Below are 18,243 nucleotides of genomic sequence, written 5' to 3'. Positions count from 1 at the left end.
TACTACATGCTGGATAAATTTGATATAAAATCCAAACTATTTTTGCATTTTCACTCTTCTCGAATCTCTGCTTCTAATAATTACCAATAATTACTATAATAACCAAATAAAAAAAGTCAAGGATCTTTGCAATAAATCACAGCTGTAATCTTCTGTTGGCTCCTTCACTCTGTTAATGTTTTCATATCAAACCGCTTACATTTTAAAATACAAAGAAAAAAAAAACTTTGTAGTTATGAATTTTTTTATTTTTAAATACAAAAAGTTCAAAGCAAAAAAAAAGACCACAACAGATCGATACAAAAAGGCACAATGAATTACTTAAAAAACACAGTGTGCCATGAAAAAAAAAAAAAACTTCCTTTACTCTAATGTTCCTAATAATTTATTTTCCTGATTCGACTTCAATGTGTTCTACACTTCCCGTGGCAGTATAATGGCTTGGCATGAGGAGCAGTGCTGAGGTCAACTTCCCTGTAACGTTTAAATGAAGGCCTGCAGGACAAAGAAACAACCACAGGCAGAGTAAATTGACTTTGTTTTAAAAAATAACACTTACAAAAACATTGCAGAGTATTAAAGCTACTTTACAGATATATTAGTCATACATGTGATTGTGCATGCTTATGTATGGCCTATTTACCAATGAAGAGGGTAATTTCACAAAAAGGAGCAGACTTTCTGCGGCCTGAAGGGGTTGGTGCTGGAGGACACTCCAGTGAGCAGAGGGTCCTGCAAGGCATTCTGCAAGCAAAACTGCTGCAGGTCCACAGCTGCCTGGGAAACCTGACAACCAAAAAGGAATCAGGTCTTTCATGGAAAAATACATATACTGCCATTAAATAGAAAAATTACATTCAATTAAAACATACTTAATTGATCCCAAAGGGAAATTACAATAAAAAAAAGTAAATTTAAAAGTAGAAATAATAAATTTGAGTCTTATAGCAGGATACTAATGAGTTAAACTGTACAAATACTTAAAGCTCTTTTAATCTCTTGGGTGGAGTTGTACTAGTAGAATAAATACTGCATCACTAAAAATAGCAGGGTGTCATTTAAGCTTGTAGTTGAAAACCTGTTGCATCAGTTTGAATACAAGCCAACTGGAATTGCAGCATCGCTATGAAAACAGATCATCTCCCACTATATGGGCCTGGTGCTTTAGGAATATAGAAATGCAGCATTTGTTATTTTCAGAAAGTCATTAAAAGTATTGATGATATATTTCCCCATTAGTGTCTGAAGAAATCCCATTGTAGTGGTCACTTTGCATTTAATAAGTTCTCAAACAAATGTGGCTTTTTATTAGAAGGAGCAGAAAAATCAATCTATTGCAACAACTTCATTAACATTTGATCAAAGATCATATATTTAATATTTTGTTAACTAAATGAAAGGGAGTGCCTGTTTATTAAGCTCTAACAAAATGTTACACTTGTACAATTTATTACCAATCCCATTTTAACTCTTGCTCTGTGTTCTTACTCTTTAACTTTACAATTTTAAAGCTTCAGTAAAGCTTTAAATTTTTTTCCATATTTATTAAAAATAACATGTCCTCACAGTGGGAGACAAATCTGTGAAGAAAAAAAAAATGTTCCTCCATCTCCTTCCTGTATTTTTAATGCCATCTGCAGAAATGGACCACTCCTCATTAGAAACAACCAATCAAAACCAGGAGATATGTCTTGGTGTCAAGTGACACCTTTAATAAATATGAAAAAAAAATACATATATATATAATAAGTTACCTACTGCAGCTTTAAGAGGAGGGGCATGTTAATTTCTGTCAGGTATCGACAACGCAAAGCACACCATGTGACAGAGGCGGTGCTGACAGATGGAAATATCTCATGGTTCTTTTGCCTCAGTGCTCCATGAAATAAGTTATGCGTTGTAAAACTGGCAATGTTTAGTTAAGCTGCTCTAAGAGCAGTGATGCCCTGTAGGTTAGGCTTTTTGGGAACATTCTGAGGTGTTGCTGCACACACCCAGGAAATAAATACTGTACAAGTGCAAATACTTGTTGCATATTTAATACCTTAAAACATTCTTAAATCAACCTACACATTTGCCACAAATTGTAAATCAAGATTTAAATGATTTCTTAAACTGCAGCATTTTCAGACCCCCTACTTAAAAAGAAAAATATATATCTTAACCAGTCTAAATTATTTACCCAGGGATATAGGGGGACCTGTACCCCTACTATTGTTAGCTTCTGCAAAGATCATATAGTACAGCAATAGAAATAAGTAACACATTTTGTCAATATTCAACTTTTATGACCAGCTAAGAGATCCCTTGTGTTTAGTGTTAGGCAGGTGAAAGATTTATGGTGAAAACTTGAGTGGGTTTTTTTAAACAATTATACGCGCTGTATTTTTTCCTCTTACAAGTTAACACGCATTAGAAACTCCTGATACTACAAACAGGAACCCTCAACATTCTCTGCTCCTTACATGTTCAAAGTAAATAAACATTCCTTACATTTCAGCTCTAAGCAAAATTACCTTCTTGTGCCTGTTGATCATGGCCTAGATGCGGCCGATAGCTTCAAGCTCTAGCTAGTGTTAGCGGATCAGTGTAACGGGCGACACTTCTCAGACATTCGCCACAAAAACCAGCGAAACTGCTGCTCACCTTCACTCTATTTATGCTCGCCTCGAAGCGAAGCTGCTGTACCGCCTTTTTCATAGTGGTCAAGTTAGAAGAGCTGGACATTCTTTGTGTGTTTGTACGTTTTTGTCTCCAAAGCAGAACGATAGTAGCGATTCTTGCGGCGACGATGCTCTAACAAAGGCAAAAGATGGGAACATCCGGATTCCGGTTGTTTTACTGCTGCCGTTTGTGGACGCCAGAGGGCGCCAAAGTACAGAGAAAATTAAACATTTGGAAAAGAAAAGCTTTATTGTGGCAGAAGTATAAATTATACTTTCATTTACCCCATTTTATTAAAACTTCGTATTTCAAAATTCTATACATTCAACTGACTATATATATAAATATACCTTACAATCTAAAATTTCAGTGCTGATCAGTTTGTAAAATAAAAATGAACTCTATAAAGTGCTTATTTAATCAGCTTTGGTGAGTGATCCATCATCCATGTATCAATAGAAAATTAGTTCATCACTTGTGTCATGGCAAATAAGTCAATGCTAGTGTTCAGAATAGGGAGCGGGGTGGGGAAGGCACCAATGACACCCCGACTAAGTGAGATTGTGATCTTCGCCAAAAGTAAAAATACTCATTTCATCAGTGGGAGCTTGGAGATTAGACTTGATCTGAGGGTGTCCATCTTCTACGGTACTCGTCTCAAGCCAGCGTCCCCGATTTGAATGTTTGGAGCAACTGAAATTAGAAGAGACCGGTGAGATTATGCAGAAATTTGTGATTCAGCAAGAGCGCTTAAGCTATAGTGAAAGGAAACAAAGTATTAATAAAATAGTAAACACAAACATAATCACCTGCTGTCTGATAGGAGGCAGAGAGTCCTGTAAAGTTCAGTTGTTGATGGCATGGGAGAACTTCGTGAAGGTTTAGGTGTAGAGAATGTAGTGTAGGTTGGCGACTTGGACCTCTTTGCTTTTGCAGAAGACATCCTAACCTCTGGTTCGCTTCCTGCCATTTAAGAAATATGAGCAAAACAAAAAACAAAAAGAAGAAATCTGTAATTACATATTCGTAGACTTAAGGTTGCGGCAGGACAATGTCACCAGAACTTGTAATTGGGGTACTATTGCCAAACATTTGGATAAAAACAATTAATACTTTACCCTTCAGCATAACATCCTCACTACTCTACATGAGCTTTAGCATCTCAGCTACTAAAGTATAAATCAATTTGCACATCAAGTCATTAGAGCCCACTTAAATGACCCAGTATTTGAATGACTTGTAGACCATGAATATGTGGCAATTGAAATAACACAGGAAGTGAATTATTACCGAATCCACAGTTCTTTGCTACTGTGACATTATGATGACTGTTGTATTCCAATAAGATGTGCAGCTCTACTCGAGATACAATCTTACCAGTGTCACCGATGCTCACTAGATCTGGGTCAAATCATGAACAAAATCAAAACAGCATTTGTTCATGTTCCCTCCTGTCCCATCAAGTTTACATTCAATAAGCTAACTTGGGTCTTAGCTAGAATCTGTGCATACCTCTCAAATCTTTGAAAACTTAACTCAGCAACGGACGGTCTCGGTGAAGCTGCACTGGCCCTGATGAGACTGAAATCTGGCGTAAATGTTTCCCTGTGAGAAATTATGAACTCTTAGGTTTTATTAAACTCTTAGGAGATTAATGGACAGAAATACCTTCAAGACCACTCCTAAAATTTTTCCTTGCTAGCATTCTGTTAAAAGTAAAACATGTGCTTGTATAGACATGCTCAGACTTGCTAGAGATCCTTTAAATAATTGTATATAATTAAAAGCACGTTGCTGTTGCTCAACTTGTTCAAACAGTGAGGCCGTGCTTAGCTACTTGCCTCTTTTTGCTGAAGTGCAAGTTATTTTCAATATATACAGCATTGTCGTAACTACTGAAGGCAACAGTTACTTGATTGTGGTATGAAATGGCACAAGGTGTCTGGAATATACTTTTACAACACTTAAAACCACATGTGATGAAGACAATGTGGTCAAAGTGAGAGTGGTGCATAGACACGACTAGCAAGTCACAACTAAGAGAGTTTTAAGTTATGCATGCTAGATTTTGTTATTTAAACTATGAAACACGACGTGTACTCAGTTTAAAAATAATTTCTTCAATTTAGTTGAAAGTTTAAGGACATCAGTTCAGATATTTTTATGCACTTTACCATACTTATAACCTGTATGGAGCAGGCAATTATCACTTTATATATAAAATCTTACTTTGTTAAATGATTGTATCCATGACAGTTTTTTTTTCCAAGTAAAATGTTTATTAAATAGACTTACTAACTGATAAGGCACTTTGACCATCTGATGAGGAGTATCTCCTGCGATTTGTAAATGGCGTTATGTTCAAAAAATGATTCTTGAGCCATGCAACACGGTCTTCCTCAAAGGCCATTTTCTGTGGAATACAAAATATTTTTAATTAAATAAAAGTAATTCCACCAGTTAAGTTAAAATGATGTATGATAACACATACTTCTCGCCCTAATCGAATAGCAGCCTCAGTAAAGTTTTTTCTTTCCTTCTCAAAGTTTTTCTTCTGCTCCTCAAAGAGTTTCCATTCTTCTTTGAGACGCTCCTTTTCCTCTAGCGTGTAGCAGTCGTTAAGGAGAGCTGCTGTCTCATCATCAAATGATGTGTTTAGTTGTTGCTAATAAATTTTAATTAAAAAAAGTGAAACATTAACCTTCACCTTTAACAGACTTGATCTTGCATTTAAACTAGCCGATACTGACCTGGAGAAGTTGCTGCTGTGCATGAATGAACTCCCTGCATTGCTGGACTTCCTGCCTCATTCTCTCCATCTCATCCTCATGAGTTTCCAAAGGTATAGTCTCTTTGTTGGACTCCATCTGATTCTGCACCTGTGAGGCTAATACAACAGAAAACCAATTATTCAAAATTTCCTTCCTAGCATGAAGCAATTATCCTCCTTTAAAAACAGGGTTGTGTGCATTTATATTTTATCTGACATGATTTCACTCTCAGCCTGGCCAGCAACAGAAATTTTTCTATCACAACCTATTCATGTGTTAAAGTTGAAGTCCAGCGCTAAACAAGAATCTCTGACAAGACTTGAGGATTTGACCTTAAGTTATTATTCAAAGAATGGGTTAAAAAAAAACAGTCACTAAATAAAAGTTGTAGATATATATCATACAACTAGTGGCTGAGACTGCAGAAAATTGTGGTTTTTGAAAAGTATCAACTCGACAAAATATGAATCCTCAAATGCACATTTTTTAATATGAAAAACAACATCCTCACTACTCTACATGAGCTTTAGCATCTCAGCTACTAAAGTATAAAGCAATTTGCACATCAAGTCATTAGAGCCCACTTAAATGTGGTGCACTACATTTTTAAGTAGTGCACCACTTAAAAATGGTGCACTACTTTATGCTTGTCAAAAAATACATTGTAGCTTGTGGTTGTTACTTTAAAGTTTCAAGGTCACTAAAACATTTGCATGACAATGAAAAAAGATTTTCACATTCTAAACAGCAAAAAAAAAATGCAAGACAAAATAAATCTAAATATGGTGAAAAAAGATTATGCAGCATAGAGAAAATGATATAGCAACACTTGTACCTTGGTCTAATTTTTCTACATGGTTTCTCAGTTTCCTCCACTGCTGGCGGATGCTGTTGAGGAGTTGCTCCCTGGCAAGTTCACAAGAATGGTCCAACGCTTCCCTGCTTGCGTTCCCTGCTTTCTCTTCATCCGACTCAACCTTGAATAAAACAAAGCAAATCAGGTAAAACCAGACAATAGCATTGATTTAGTTTTTGAGAAATTATAGTAAAAATCAGACGCTTACATACACTGCATAAAAAAATTTAAAAAACTGGTGTGCTTTTCAACCTAGACGGCATCATGAGGGAAAGAAGTGTGGTAATATTGAAGTAATATTTAAAGCTCAGGTAGAAATGGGTCTCCCAGATGAACAATGGACCAAAATTAGTTAGAAGTGTCTCAAGGAAAACAAAGTCAATGTTTTGAAACATCACAAAGCTCTGATATCGCTCCCATGAAGATGTGTAAAAGTAGGGTAGCCTATAATCCTGACATGGTCACACCTTTTCTACCAGGTGAAATGGGTTCCACAAATGTTTGGTTTACAAACCTGTTCCTGGCTGTCATCAGCAGCGGCCCCGCTGGTGGACTGCTGCCGTGGAGCCAGAATGTGCATCATTTCCTTCTTCATCTGCTGGAGGACTTTTTTAAGCTCGGCATTTTCCAAAATCAAAGCCTTCCGACTTGTCTCGTAGTCTCCGAGCAACGCTTTATACATCTCGCTCTCATGGCTGCAGAATGACAGTTGTGCATGCAATTAGGCTACAGATGTCCCACAAATAAAACAGTTATTTGGGATTTGGTTTCTACAATACCTTGCTGACAATTTTGCCGTCTTCCACATACTCCTTTTTCCATCTGATCGCCCCAAGCTATTCAGAACATCAATAGCTATGAAAAAATAAAAATAAAGCACTAATTGTTCCTGGATTTAAAGTTTTAAACACACAATTCCTTAAAGATTAGCAGATTTACCTAGTTTCTTTTCTTTTCTGTCAATCAATAGCCGACTGAGGCGTTCCTTCAGTTTTGCAGCTTCCCTCTCTTTTCTCTTGGCATCATGACTATATTGAGAGGCACGACTAGCAATAATGCTTTGGAGCTTCTGAACCTGTCGAGATTTGAGGAGACAACCTGGTCAGGCTTTCACTACTAAAAGCACGCCATAATGTTCAACAGTACCTCCTCTTTTTCAGTCTTTAGGCAGCTCTGTAGAGTTTTTATTTTTAGTTGAAGTTGCCTCTCTGTCTCATGCAGTCCCGACTTCTCCCTCATTGACAACTCCAACTGATCCTGAAGAAAAATCAGAAACAAAACAATATGGGTAATGCTACAAGAGCTCTTTCTCAAGCCAAAAGCCTCCGCCCTAAAACTGGTTTGTGCAATTTAAAAACTAAGCAGTAGCTCCAACTAAACAATAGACAAGTTGCTCACAAAACGGTTTAACACAACGTCAAACTGACAAGTCTTGAGTCAACTCTGAAAGACCTTGACTGAGTCCGTGAACATCTGGTTTCTTAGCTCACTGGATGAATAAACAAAAGCACATTTTCAACAAGTGGATCAGGCCTGATAAACCCAATTGAGCTCCTTAGTTCTGGCTCTGCCTTTCAGTCCATCAGCTTATTACTCTGACTCGACACAGAGAGGCCAACTCAGAAACACTACCATGTTCACCATGTCTCAAGAAGCCATTACAAAAAATAAATTCTATAATTTCCCCCCAAACATTTTCAGAATAAGACACTGTTGCAAAACTAACAAAGGGATCAACGGCTAGGCAATGTCAAATGCAAAAGCAAAAAAGTTTAAGCCATGAACATGTTGTGACTGATTGTGAATAATTACAAGTCATTTCAAATCTGTGTATGCACATGTAGAAGGTCAAATTAATGGAGGTTCCATACATACTTGCCTTTAGTCTGGAATTGCTTATCTGAATATGCTCTAAGGTGCTCAGCTTCTTCAACTGTTCCTTCTCCATCTCCTCTAAAGCGCACATATTTCGTTTATGAATTTGGAGCAATTCATGCATGGCATTTAGAACTGGCACCGCTTTTAGGCTCGCTCCCTCTGATGAGCTGGCCTCAATACACATGGAGAGGCCGAGCACGGCAAGCTCCTGGAAAGATAAACGAGTTCCTTAATGCATCATTAAATGATCGATCGTTTGTTTCATAAATTAGTGCTCAGAGGTCAAACTTTATTGGGAGGCCTCGACTAAACTTTGAGAAGTTTCAAAAGAATTATCCAAAGAGTAGTAGTAGTATCCAAAAGAATAGATTTTTACAGTTTTCTTTGCTGATGTACAATTTGTTGTTTGAAAGCAGGTTTAAGCATCTCTTGTATTATGTCATAAATTCATACTCCCAAACTATTGCGCCTGCACCTTAGATAGAAATCTAAGATGGATTTTCTTAAAGCAGCCAAAAATAAATGATATTTGCAGTTTATTGCAAAACATTTTCCATAGGACTCAAGTATTTTGAGGCCTAATACCATTTAAAAGGTCTGATCAAGTTGGATGAAATTCATATATATTCCTAAATACTGTGTGAAAATGTGCAATGGCTTACTTTTGCCTTTTATTGGTAGTGAACTGTGTTAGGTCTTAGCCCATCTACCAGATTTTTAAGAAAAACATTTTGTAACTTTCATTTAAATTGTGACACTTTGAAACTGGTTTGTCACCTTGAAAATTAGAAATTCCCTCTTTGTGGGATCTTAATGTTAATTGAACCTTAATCACAAAACACACTGAACCTTGACATTTTCATACCTGATTTAGGTATGAAATGCTCTGAGGTACATTATCTTCAGTGCAAAAGGCACTCATTACACTGTAGGAGCTTCTGAACAAGGGCAAAGAGTACACCGGCACATGATTATGTCTTGAGGGAGACATCGTCACATGTGATATGCTTGAGATCTCAGGGTCTTCTGAGAACAGAGAGAAAACATAGAAATAGTTAGTACACTGCATCTATTGTGCCTTCTCCTATCAACTGGGTTGATTCTATAAAAAAGAACAAAAATGTGGGTCACCTAAAGCAGAACACCAAAAAAAAAAAAAAAGAACAGGCAAATGGGCCTGTCTATTCCTGAAATACTGCAGCACATTAAAGAAACTTACCCATATATGCATTAGTTGCTCTCCACTCCCCCATTGAACAGAAACGTTAGGACCCGTGGATGTGAGGTCATGAGTTATCAGCACTGAGATAGATGAGCAGTCAGGCGGTCGATCAAAAGATCTCACTGGACCAAAGCCCTGCAAAACAGCTTCAAACCATTAGACGGACCAGCAATAATCTGTGCTGATGCTTCAGCCACACAGGATTATCTGACAGATTTCCCTGGAAGGGGGTTTTATACTGAGATTGGAGTACAATCTCATGTCAGCCCTTGGTATTTAAATGGCAAAGGGATAGGTTGATTTTATTCTGAAGAGAGGGTTTAGAAGGAATAACGCACCAATCACGCATAACATAACCACTTGCCCAACAGTGTTGATCCGTAGTTGCCAAAAGAGCCTCAACAAGTGGGGGGATGTGACCACAACCACTCCCACTGGTTTACAGCGACAGTTAGCAGTAGATCCTTTAAGTCAGGGGTGTCAAACTCCAGTCCTCAAGGGCCACTGTCCTGCAGTTTTTAGATGTGCCACAGGTACAAAACACTGGAATGAAATGGCCTAATTACATCCTTCTTGAGTAGATAAGTTCTCCAGAGCCTTGCTAATGCCCTAATTATTCTATTCAGGTGTGGTGCAGCAGAGGCACATCTAAAAGTTTCAGGGCAGTGGCCCTCCAGGCCTGGAGTTTGACACCTGTGCTTTAAATCATCCAACTTGCAAGATGGGCTCCATTTGTCCACAGTGTCTCATAGGTGCTCAAATAAAATAAGGGAAAACAAGAGGCCAACTCAACACCTGAAACTCTCTTTGTGCTCCTCTAAGCATTCCTGAACAATAATTTCTTTGTGCAACAGTATGAACATTTTTCTTTATGCACATTATCAAGTCCAACAAGGGCACAACCATCACAGAATACAGTTTCCATGAGAGACCATCTGCAGTTTGCTTAGGTAGGCGGAAATTGTCAAAGTAACAAACACACAGGGCTGGACAATATCAATAATTGTTGATGGACAATTACTGATCAGTTTTTTTTGTTTGTTTTAAATATCTGAAATACTGCCACACTGAGAGCTACCTTTCCTGTTTTATCCACAGTTTTCACTCCATGCCACTTTTTATTTTTAAGAAGTTATGAAGAAGCATGATAGCAAAACCTCAACCTCCTGCTGCAAAAGTTACTCAACTTTCAGGTTGTTGCTTGGTTACCAGAGACGGTGATTTAGTTGATGCCACTCACCTTGCTTAGCTCACTGTGAGAAGTTGAGTGGCTAAAGCTTTTCCTCTGCCTACATCTCCCAGCATCTCTGGATCAGAGTTTAGTAAATATTTAGTATATTGAATATTTTAACAAATATATTACCTATTAATAACGTATATGTCGCATTATGCAAGCATCCATGCATACATACATGGATGCTTACATTCTTTAGAACATCTCAAGGCTTTCTAAAAACAACCTGAACCAAAACATCACACTGCTTCTCCTGGCTTACCCTTTCTGCCATAGTACATCTTGGTTGATGTACTATGGCATGTAATGTATGGGGTGTAATGTGTTCCCCAGATAAGCAAAGCATGCACAATAGAAGGTAAAATCTTAATAATGGTCAAAAAAAAATAATAATCTTGAGCCTAGACAATAATCAACCAGACCTGTTTACTTAGTTTTTGTAGGTTCAAGACTGAAGAATGGGAAGCAGAAAACTCTCTCAAAGCTGTATGATTACCAACTTTTCCTAATAACACAACCTTGAGAGCATTTTTACTTGCCGTCTTTGCATCCCACCCACTAACAGGAGTCATGCTGGAGAGATAATCAGTTCTTCATTTCTCCATCAGCGGTTTTAGTTATGCTTAATCAGTGTATAAGACTAGTCAGAAGTGGAACATGCGAGTTATTTTAAAAACTATTTTAAATTGATATTAAACCTTTAGACCTTCGGGGTAATAATTACACAAATAAAATGCCCTGGAAATTTAGGGTGAGCCAGAGAGACACGACCACAGCCACTCCCATTGGTGTACAGCGACAATGTACATTGTGTGAGTGTGAACAAACGAGAAAACTTGCATTGGTGTTCAGGAACGCAAAGAAAATTGGCTGATAATAGTGTATGCGCGCAATTACTGCTCAAATAACTTGCTTTCTTATCGAGCTGAGCCAGAAAACACACACATACACAGAACTTTATCTTCAGAGATAACACAGTGGGTTACAAAACGTAACACGGCCAGTTAACTTGACTAAACTACGACTTAAACACGTGTAGTCGTTTAACAGTGATGAGTTAGCAAGGCTATTAATAAGTAAAAACAATAGCGTCATTTCACCTGACTTTAGATTTGAGTTGGCCAAGCGGTTATGATGTATTATTGTAATTTTATACGCTAAACCGGTAGCTAACGTCCCCGTTTCAACAAGTTCGTTTGTTCGTTCGTTGCTAATATCATAAACACAATCACTCATGTAGGGCGTGAAATAGGTCAACTAACCTTCCCAAGTTTGGTGGTGAGACTTTGATTATTGAGACCTTATTGCATTAAAAAAAACAACCTACAACTTTGAAACCGAATTCAGTCTGGAGCCTGCTAGAAGCGTTAAACAACATACAAACACTACCTTAACTCAGCCAACGGGAGAAAACAGCCGACAGGTTCCACTCTGCCTTCTGCAGCAGCTGTGTGTTTTTTTCCTCTCTCTCTTATCGAGACTATCGTTTTGGTGTCATCCAACTAAACTGCTTTCTTATTGGAGGAAACGTAGTTAAGCAACCAGTGTGCCAGACGTACATTGGACAAACGTGTGCGGCGGTGAATGATTATGCAGACGAAAATGCTGTCAGGTGTCTAAAGGAGAAATGTACAGCAGTGACCCCTAGTGGCGACAGGAGATAGTCGCCACCTTTGGTGTAAGGCTGTGTTGTATAATAACATCATATTACAGCACAAACATTCACGGACAATCTGGTGCCCCAGACAATATCTGTATAGTCTGGGGATATATAGATATAGCCTTGGATATAGTCTTTATATCTAAACCACCTTAAATATAAAAAATGTATATCTAACACATAATATTTACTATTTAAAGTACTGTACATATTATCTTCATTTGGGCCACTAAATGAAGCCCAGCCTGTAATCCTGCGTGGATAAGCAGGTACAGACAATGGATGGATGGATGATCTCCATTTAATCCTTATGTGTGGTTCTACGAACTGCAATGCCCCCCTGTGGTGATGGGGTAAATGTCACATTTAGTGTATGAACTGTACAAAATGACAGCACACAGATTAATAAATGCATGAGTATTATTTATTTATACAACTAGGGGACAATCAAACTATGGAGAAAACTTGTTTCACTATCTTATACCCAGTGTAAGATGCCAATAAAATGCCTTGAGAGACATGGTTGTAAGCTTTCTCAAGTTCCACAAAACACATATTAACTGGCCAACCAATCTAATGATCCCCTCACCCAAAGTCACATTGCTTGCTCTTGAATCAGACGTATGACAATCAGTCAGAGCTTTCTTTCTAAAACCCAAGAGTGAACTTTACCAAGGAAGTAAAAAAGTGGTTACACTTCTTAGCCTGTCCAGGTCCTGGTTCTTGAAAACAGAACCAGGACCTTGAATATAACTTGTGTCATTTAGTAATTATAAATTAGAGAAAACAAAGACCACAGAAAGTTCCTCTATGCTCCATTCTGAGGCCATTTTTCTTCAACATCTATATAATCCCTCTTGCTATGGAGTATTAAAACATCTCTTGCAAGATCTCTCCACAGGGACACAGTACAAATGTTGAAAATGTCTATGAGGGGTTGGATCAGAGTTTCCTGATGTCGTTTTTGGTCCCAAAAAAGTTGTTAGAAATCAGCCCCTAAATAAACTTGATGAGATTAAAGACAGCAGAGTGCTGAATAAAACAGCGGTCAACATTGACTCAAACATAAATTTGAACAACCCCAAAATGTATGACTAAAATACAGAATACCTTTTTTTTTAAAACATGGCAAAGACGGCAAGCATCCTTTCACAATTCATCATTATACTGGTTTCTAAACAAGTCTTTGTGCAACTAAATTAGGAAACTGCGGCTAATCTAACAACTTCTCCTTTGCATTACACTATTATACAGGGCAGTTTGAAAAATACCTTCAGACATTTTTATCACCAGCTACTACCAAAGACATTTATATGCAACAACTTTGTCCTCAAAGTTAACTCTACATCCTTGCAATTCTTTGAAACCAGCCTCATGGAGAGAAACAGCAGCTTGAAGACTCCTCATCATATAGATATTGTCCAAATTCAGGCTGATCCTGGCATTCTGCTATGAAGGCATGAAGCAGGGACACTGGTGCGCTGTCTTTCTGGTGATGCTAACAAAAAAAACAAAAAAAACAGGAGCATGTCACATGAAAATAGACCTTAATGTCAATGTACATTTACAATCTATTTACAAAATATCAGCAGAAACAGACTTTGATGGTTTCGTAGGTGTCTGTGATGAGGGCGATGAACAGGCTGAGCACCATGTAGATGAAGAGAGATGTGAAGGTGTATAGATAGATTCTGCTGAAAAGCCACACCATGTAGCTCTTGTCTCTCATATTAAGGAAGGTGCCAAACATGTCGTCTCCGTTAATGAGAGAGAAGAGGCACTCTGTCACTTTGTTAAATGTTCTGAACTGAAAAATGAAAACAATAAAATAGTTTTTGGATAATAATCTGGTGATTAATTGAAGATCAGGCCCAGTCATCACACTCATAAAGTGAATTATTCCTACCTTGTCATGATAAGGTCCAAGGACAATCCAACCACAGAAGCAATACCCGAGGTAGATCATGGCAGCGCAACAGCAAAACCGGATAACGTTAGGAAAGGCAGCCCTCAGGGTTAGGATTAGGATCTGAACGGAAGTGAGTTGTCTTAGGTTCTCTGGACAAAATATATTATCCAGAACTGAGGAGAAGGCTCTTACATTGTATTTCTTGAAGTAACCAAGGTAGCGAATAACACCAATCCACACCAGCATGGTGGCTGTTCCAAGTAAGATGCTGCAGACATCATAGTTGGTCAGGAACTATAGAGTGAAAAGTTGCAATAAAGGTTTGTGAACCCCTCTTTGAAAGTTTCTAACAAATGCTCATAATATGTAACAATAAAGTTCAAGCAAACCTTGGTTTGTATTCCTATTTTTATCACTGACCCAGTGATGGTTAGCGTGTCACTGATGTTAATAAATATATACCAGACATTCACAAACTCCATACGTTCTGACCAAGTCACCAATTTATTGAAGTGGGTGTGGAAGAAAATTTTGAACTCCTGGATACAAGAAAATAGTACACTGTTAGAAAGAAAAAAAATATTAATGGAATTTTTTTTTCTAATGAGCTTGTCTTTTAATCTAATACAATGCCCTCAAAACTTACTGCAGATTCTAGCAAAGATATATAAAAATACTTTTTCATAACAAAATTGTGGTGCACTTACTACTACCCCTACCAATTCCTATAAAAGATGTACAACAAAAGTATTTTTGGAAATTATTATTTATCTTTTTAGATTGATCAGAGTGTCTAGACATTTTAATTAGTAACCCATGTGTTTCTTTGTGTATAAATAAGACTCATTTATTCAATCTGTCTTACCATCATCCCTATTAATATGGTGCTAAACATTGCTGGGATTTTAACTGTGAGTTTTGTTCAATTAATACTATGACTGAGCTTTACAGCAGCAAACATTGCAGGTAGATCAACTTTCTTTAACTTACAAACTGGAGTTGAATGCCCTTGACAATAGATCGCGTGCAGAGAATGAGGGAGGCAACACAGGCGAAGATGACCAAGGAATCAAACATCAAGACGAGATAATCAATTTTCCCAGCTGCAAAACCAGAGCCACAGTTTTCAGGTAATTTATTCCTACTTTATGTATTATTCTGCATCCTAAATAAGCAACGTAAGCATTTTATTTCATAAGTTGTGGGTAAAAACTTACAGGCGTCTCTCACGTTATAGTCTTTGCACTCATGAATTTGAACATCATTTTTGACAACCACTTTTATCTTTCCACTGTGTGCACGGTTATCAAATATGATCTGTGTGTGAGGAAAAATACTGAAAAGTTGTGGGACATGCTTAAAGTTTTAATTAACTCACTAATTCAATCATTAATTCATAAAATGCAACTATAAAACACAAAAAATGCTAATGATTAAAAGCGATGAAGTTTTTAAGAAGATTTTTTAAAAATAAGGTAAATGTAAAATTCATTGCTTTGTCTGTAGATCGGTCTAGACTCCTAACATTTCCTATATGATGGTATTTCGGTTATCAGATGTTCTCACCAACCTTTATGTGGAAGCCGTAGCAGTCTGGTAGCTCATGATGCCTCACAGTCTGCAGATTGATGGTTTTCAGAGTGAAGTTGATGTTAACTGACACGAGCCTGAACACACAGACTTGCAATCAGCAGACATCACTGCTGTCAGCTGGTTTAACATCAGCTTTGAGTTTCCTACCTTTTGAAATCTACAGAGAAGTTGATGTTTTTTTCCAGATTAGTATTGTCAAGAGATGTCGGCGGGAATACGGAAATACACTCTGAAGGGGAGGATGAATGTGTTTAAAGATGTCATTAGCTAGCACAGCAGTGGAATAAGGATAAGAATTCAACACTAATTTACAGTAACTAAATATGTTATTTCCTCTTTTTATGTCACATGAAACGGCACATTATGATTATTTTCCAGTCTTGACTTTGAGTCAGATTTTTATAAAAACACTCCACATGCCTGACCCTTAACGAAGATTGGCAAATAGAAAGATGATTAATAAAAGAAAGCCTTTTTGATGTTTGTTATAAGTTATGTTAGGGACATAGCAAACAGTAGCATTAGAAAACAATAGACTACTAAAAACCAGTACATATTTATGTGCTAGAATGTCCCAATCAAAGTCCAGACTTCAATTTAGACTTCTGTCTGGGATAAAGCTTGAAAATTGTTTTTCATATTCAGTCTGATTAAGCTTGAATTATTTTTGCCAAGATTAGGGCAAAAATAACATTACAAATGCATGCAACACTTTCCAGTTTTTCTTAGAAATAATTTTTGAAACTGTCTATCATGCTACTCCTACTTTTCAAATTACTTGCTACTTTATGTAGCAATTGGTATGCCATATAAAATCACTGCAAAATGCTCTGTTCTTGTGATTGTTGTGTAAAAAAAACAGTGCAATGGCTAGAGTAATTCTGCAAGGTTCTAAATGTTCTGCAAAAGAACTGAACCTGCAGCAGGTCTGATTTCTGTACCTTCATCAATGTGTGGATCAATGTGGAAGGTGTCTCTCTCTGGATCAATGGTGCTGTTTTTGTAAAGCAGTTGACAGACGGACAGCGGGGTGTACTTGCCATCAATCTTCCCATACGCATGATTTCCTAAAGTCAGGTTCTGAAGATTGGCGTACTGAAAAAAAGGAGTGGAACACAATGTTAATACAATGTTACAAAAAAAAAACAAGCATTTTTTCATATTCATGTACCGTGTTGATGATGTGGTAGATATGATCATACAGGTCGGCTTTAGTATAAAGAACGTAGTTTCCCTGCCAGTGGTCCTTGAATCCTTTCAGGAACAGGTGTTCAAATGTCATTAGATTGTCCTCTTTGAATGTAGCCATCATTTCATTGCTCAGGCCAAAGAAGACCAGCTGTAATAATGAGACAGGAAGATGAGCAACAGATCTATGCCAGTTGACCAAAACAACAAAACTAGAAAATATGTTACACCACCTGTGCTGTGATGATGACAATTTTCAATATTTGCAACATGAGTTTCCATGGTTTCCGACCCCTGGCTCTGTACTTCTCGCATGGATTCATAAAAAAGTACTTCAGCCTCCTCCTGAAATCCTCCACTGCCTTTGAATCCAGGGAGTGAGTGCTCCATCTGCAGTGTCCGTTGGGCCTCTTCCCTTCTGACCTCTGGGTAAACAGCTGCTCAGATTCCTCCATTAAACTGGAGAGCGTCAGATAAACCAGAGAAGTAGACCGCAAAGCACAGAGTACACTGTAAATTTTAAGGAACCCTTATCAGCCATTCCAGTCATTCTGATGTTTATCTAGCTGGTTTTGCTACATGTTGTTGTCTTGGCTGAAGGTTTATGTTTCTTCATCAGAAACATAAACTTTCTTCATAAGAACATTTAACATATACTATAAACATAAACATATAGCGACAGATGTCTTATGTTTAATTTAGTGTCATGGTGGATCATTGCAGCACAGACAGAAACTCAAAGGAGAAAGCTAAAGTACAAATTTTAAAAGCTTCTTTAAAAAATGTGTTGATTTATAATTTTACTGATAAATGTACATTTGGCTTAAAACTTGTTACAACAAGCAAAAAAGATTGAAAGCTATGGAACCCAATAAAGCTTGCAGTTGTGACTTATTTCTATGTATTTTTACCAGTGATAGTTAATTATCTATCGAATATTATTAATATGTCTACAGAATAATCTGAATAAAAACATAAAGTTGACCTGCAATACCTGATGAGAACCAACGATCCAGAGAGCAATCGTCCTTCCAGTGGGGCTTATGTGTGATTTTTAAAAAGCAGCTTGTCACAGTGCGTCACAGCAGTCTTCACCGCAGTGACTGTCATTCCTCTGTGTTGTTCCAGTTTTTCCACAACACACACAAAAAAAGGTTTCCAGTGTCAGACGCAGCACAACCAGAAACTAACCAAGTACAGGTTGGAGAAATTTTTAAAATTAAATAAAGTAACCATAATACCCCAAATCTAAACTATCAAAAACATAA

The 18,243-nt window shown here is 37.4% G+C and overlaps 3 protein-coding genes across 6 annotated transcripts; all 3 read right to left on the bottom strand.

Moving 5' to 3' along the window:
* Positions 1–237: 237 nt before the first annotated feature.
* Positions 238–2,805, bottom strand: LOC102220588 (guanine nucleotide-binding protein G(I)/G(S)/G(O) subunit gamma-5-like). Its single transcript, XM_005799952.3, has 3 exons — positions 2,647–2,805; positions 644–786; positions 238–495 (listed from the first exon to the last, which is right to left on the bottom strand). Exons 1-2 carry the CDS (start codon positions 2,725–2,727, stop codon positions 661–663), a joined length of 207 nt encoding a protein of 68 aa, XP_005800009.1. The 5' UTR covers positions 2,728–2,805; the 3' UTR covers positions 238–495; positions 644–660.
* On the bottom strand, positions 2,746–12,110 carry LOC102220324 (afadin- and alpha-actinin-binding protein-like). 3 transcript variants are annotated; one of them, XM_023335933.1, is made up of 14 exons: positions 12,015–12,110; positions 9,389–9,526; positions 9,035–9,195; positions 8,171–8,377; positions 7,438–7,548; positions 7,231–7,366; positions 7,071–7,146; positions 6,806–6,986; positions 6,271–6,412; positions 5,415–5,551; positions 5,156–5,329; positions 4,960–5,077; positions 3,474–3,627; positions 2,746–3,357 (listed from the first exon to the last, which is right to left on the bottom strand). In XM_023335933.1, exons 2-14 carry the CDS (start codon positions 9,420–9,422, stop codon positions 3,216–3,218), a joined length of 1,773 nt encoding a protein of 590 aa, XP_023191701.1. In that variant the 5' UTR covers positions 9,423–9,526; positions 12,015–12,110; the 3' UTR covers positions 2,746–3,215. The 3 variants fall into 3 exon arrangements, with proteins under 3 accessions (XP_023191701.1, XP_023191702.1, XP_023191703.1); XM_023335934.1 differs by having other exon boundaries at positions 9,035–9,192; XM_023335935.1 differs by lacking the exons at positions 2,746–3,357; positions 3,474–3,627 and adding an exon at positions 3,677–4,269.
* A 622-nt stretch (positions 12,111–12,732) lies between these two features.
* On the bottom strand, positions 12,733–18,040 carry LOC102232969 (mucolipin-3-like). 2 transcript variants are annotated; one of them, XM_023335910.1, is made up of 13 exons: positions 17,970–18,040; positions 17,209–17,434; positions 16,959–17,126; positions 16,729–16,882; positions 15,935–16,016; positions 15,765–15,861; positions 15,412–15,511; positions 15,185–15,297; positions 14,584–14,733; positions 14,387–14,488; positions 14,192–14,314; positions 13,886–14,092; positions 12,733–13,783 (listed from the first exon to the last, which is right to left on the bottom strand). In XM_023335910.1, the coding sequence occupies exons 2-13, from the start codon at positions 17,428–17,430 to the stop codon at positions 13,658–13,660; spliced, it is 1,644 nt and encodes a 547-aa protein (XP_023191678.1). In that variant the 5' UTR covers positions 17,431–17,434; positions 17,970–18,040; the 3' UTR covers positions 12,733–13,657. The 2 variants fall into 2 exon arrangements, with proteins under 2 accessions (XP_023191678.1, XP_014324587.1); XM_014469101.2 differs by having other exon boundaries at positions 14,192–14,488.
* Between the last annotated feature and the right edge of the window lie 203 nt (positions 18,041–18,243).

This window comes from Xiphophorus maculatus, chromosome 6 (assembly GCF_002775205.1).
Source record: "Xiphophorus maculatus strain JP 163 A chromosome 6, X_maculatus-5.0-male, whole genome shotgun sequence".
Taxonomy (NCBI): Eukaryota; Metazoa; Chordata; class Actinopteri; order Cyprinodontiformes; family Poeciliidae; genus Xiphophorus; species Xiphophorus maculatus.
This window is presented reverse-complemented; position numbering and strand designations above follow the sequence as displayed.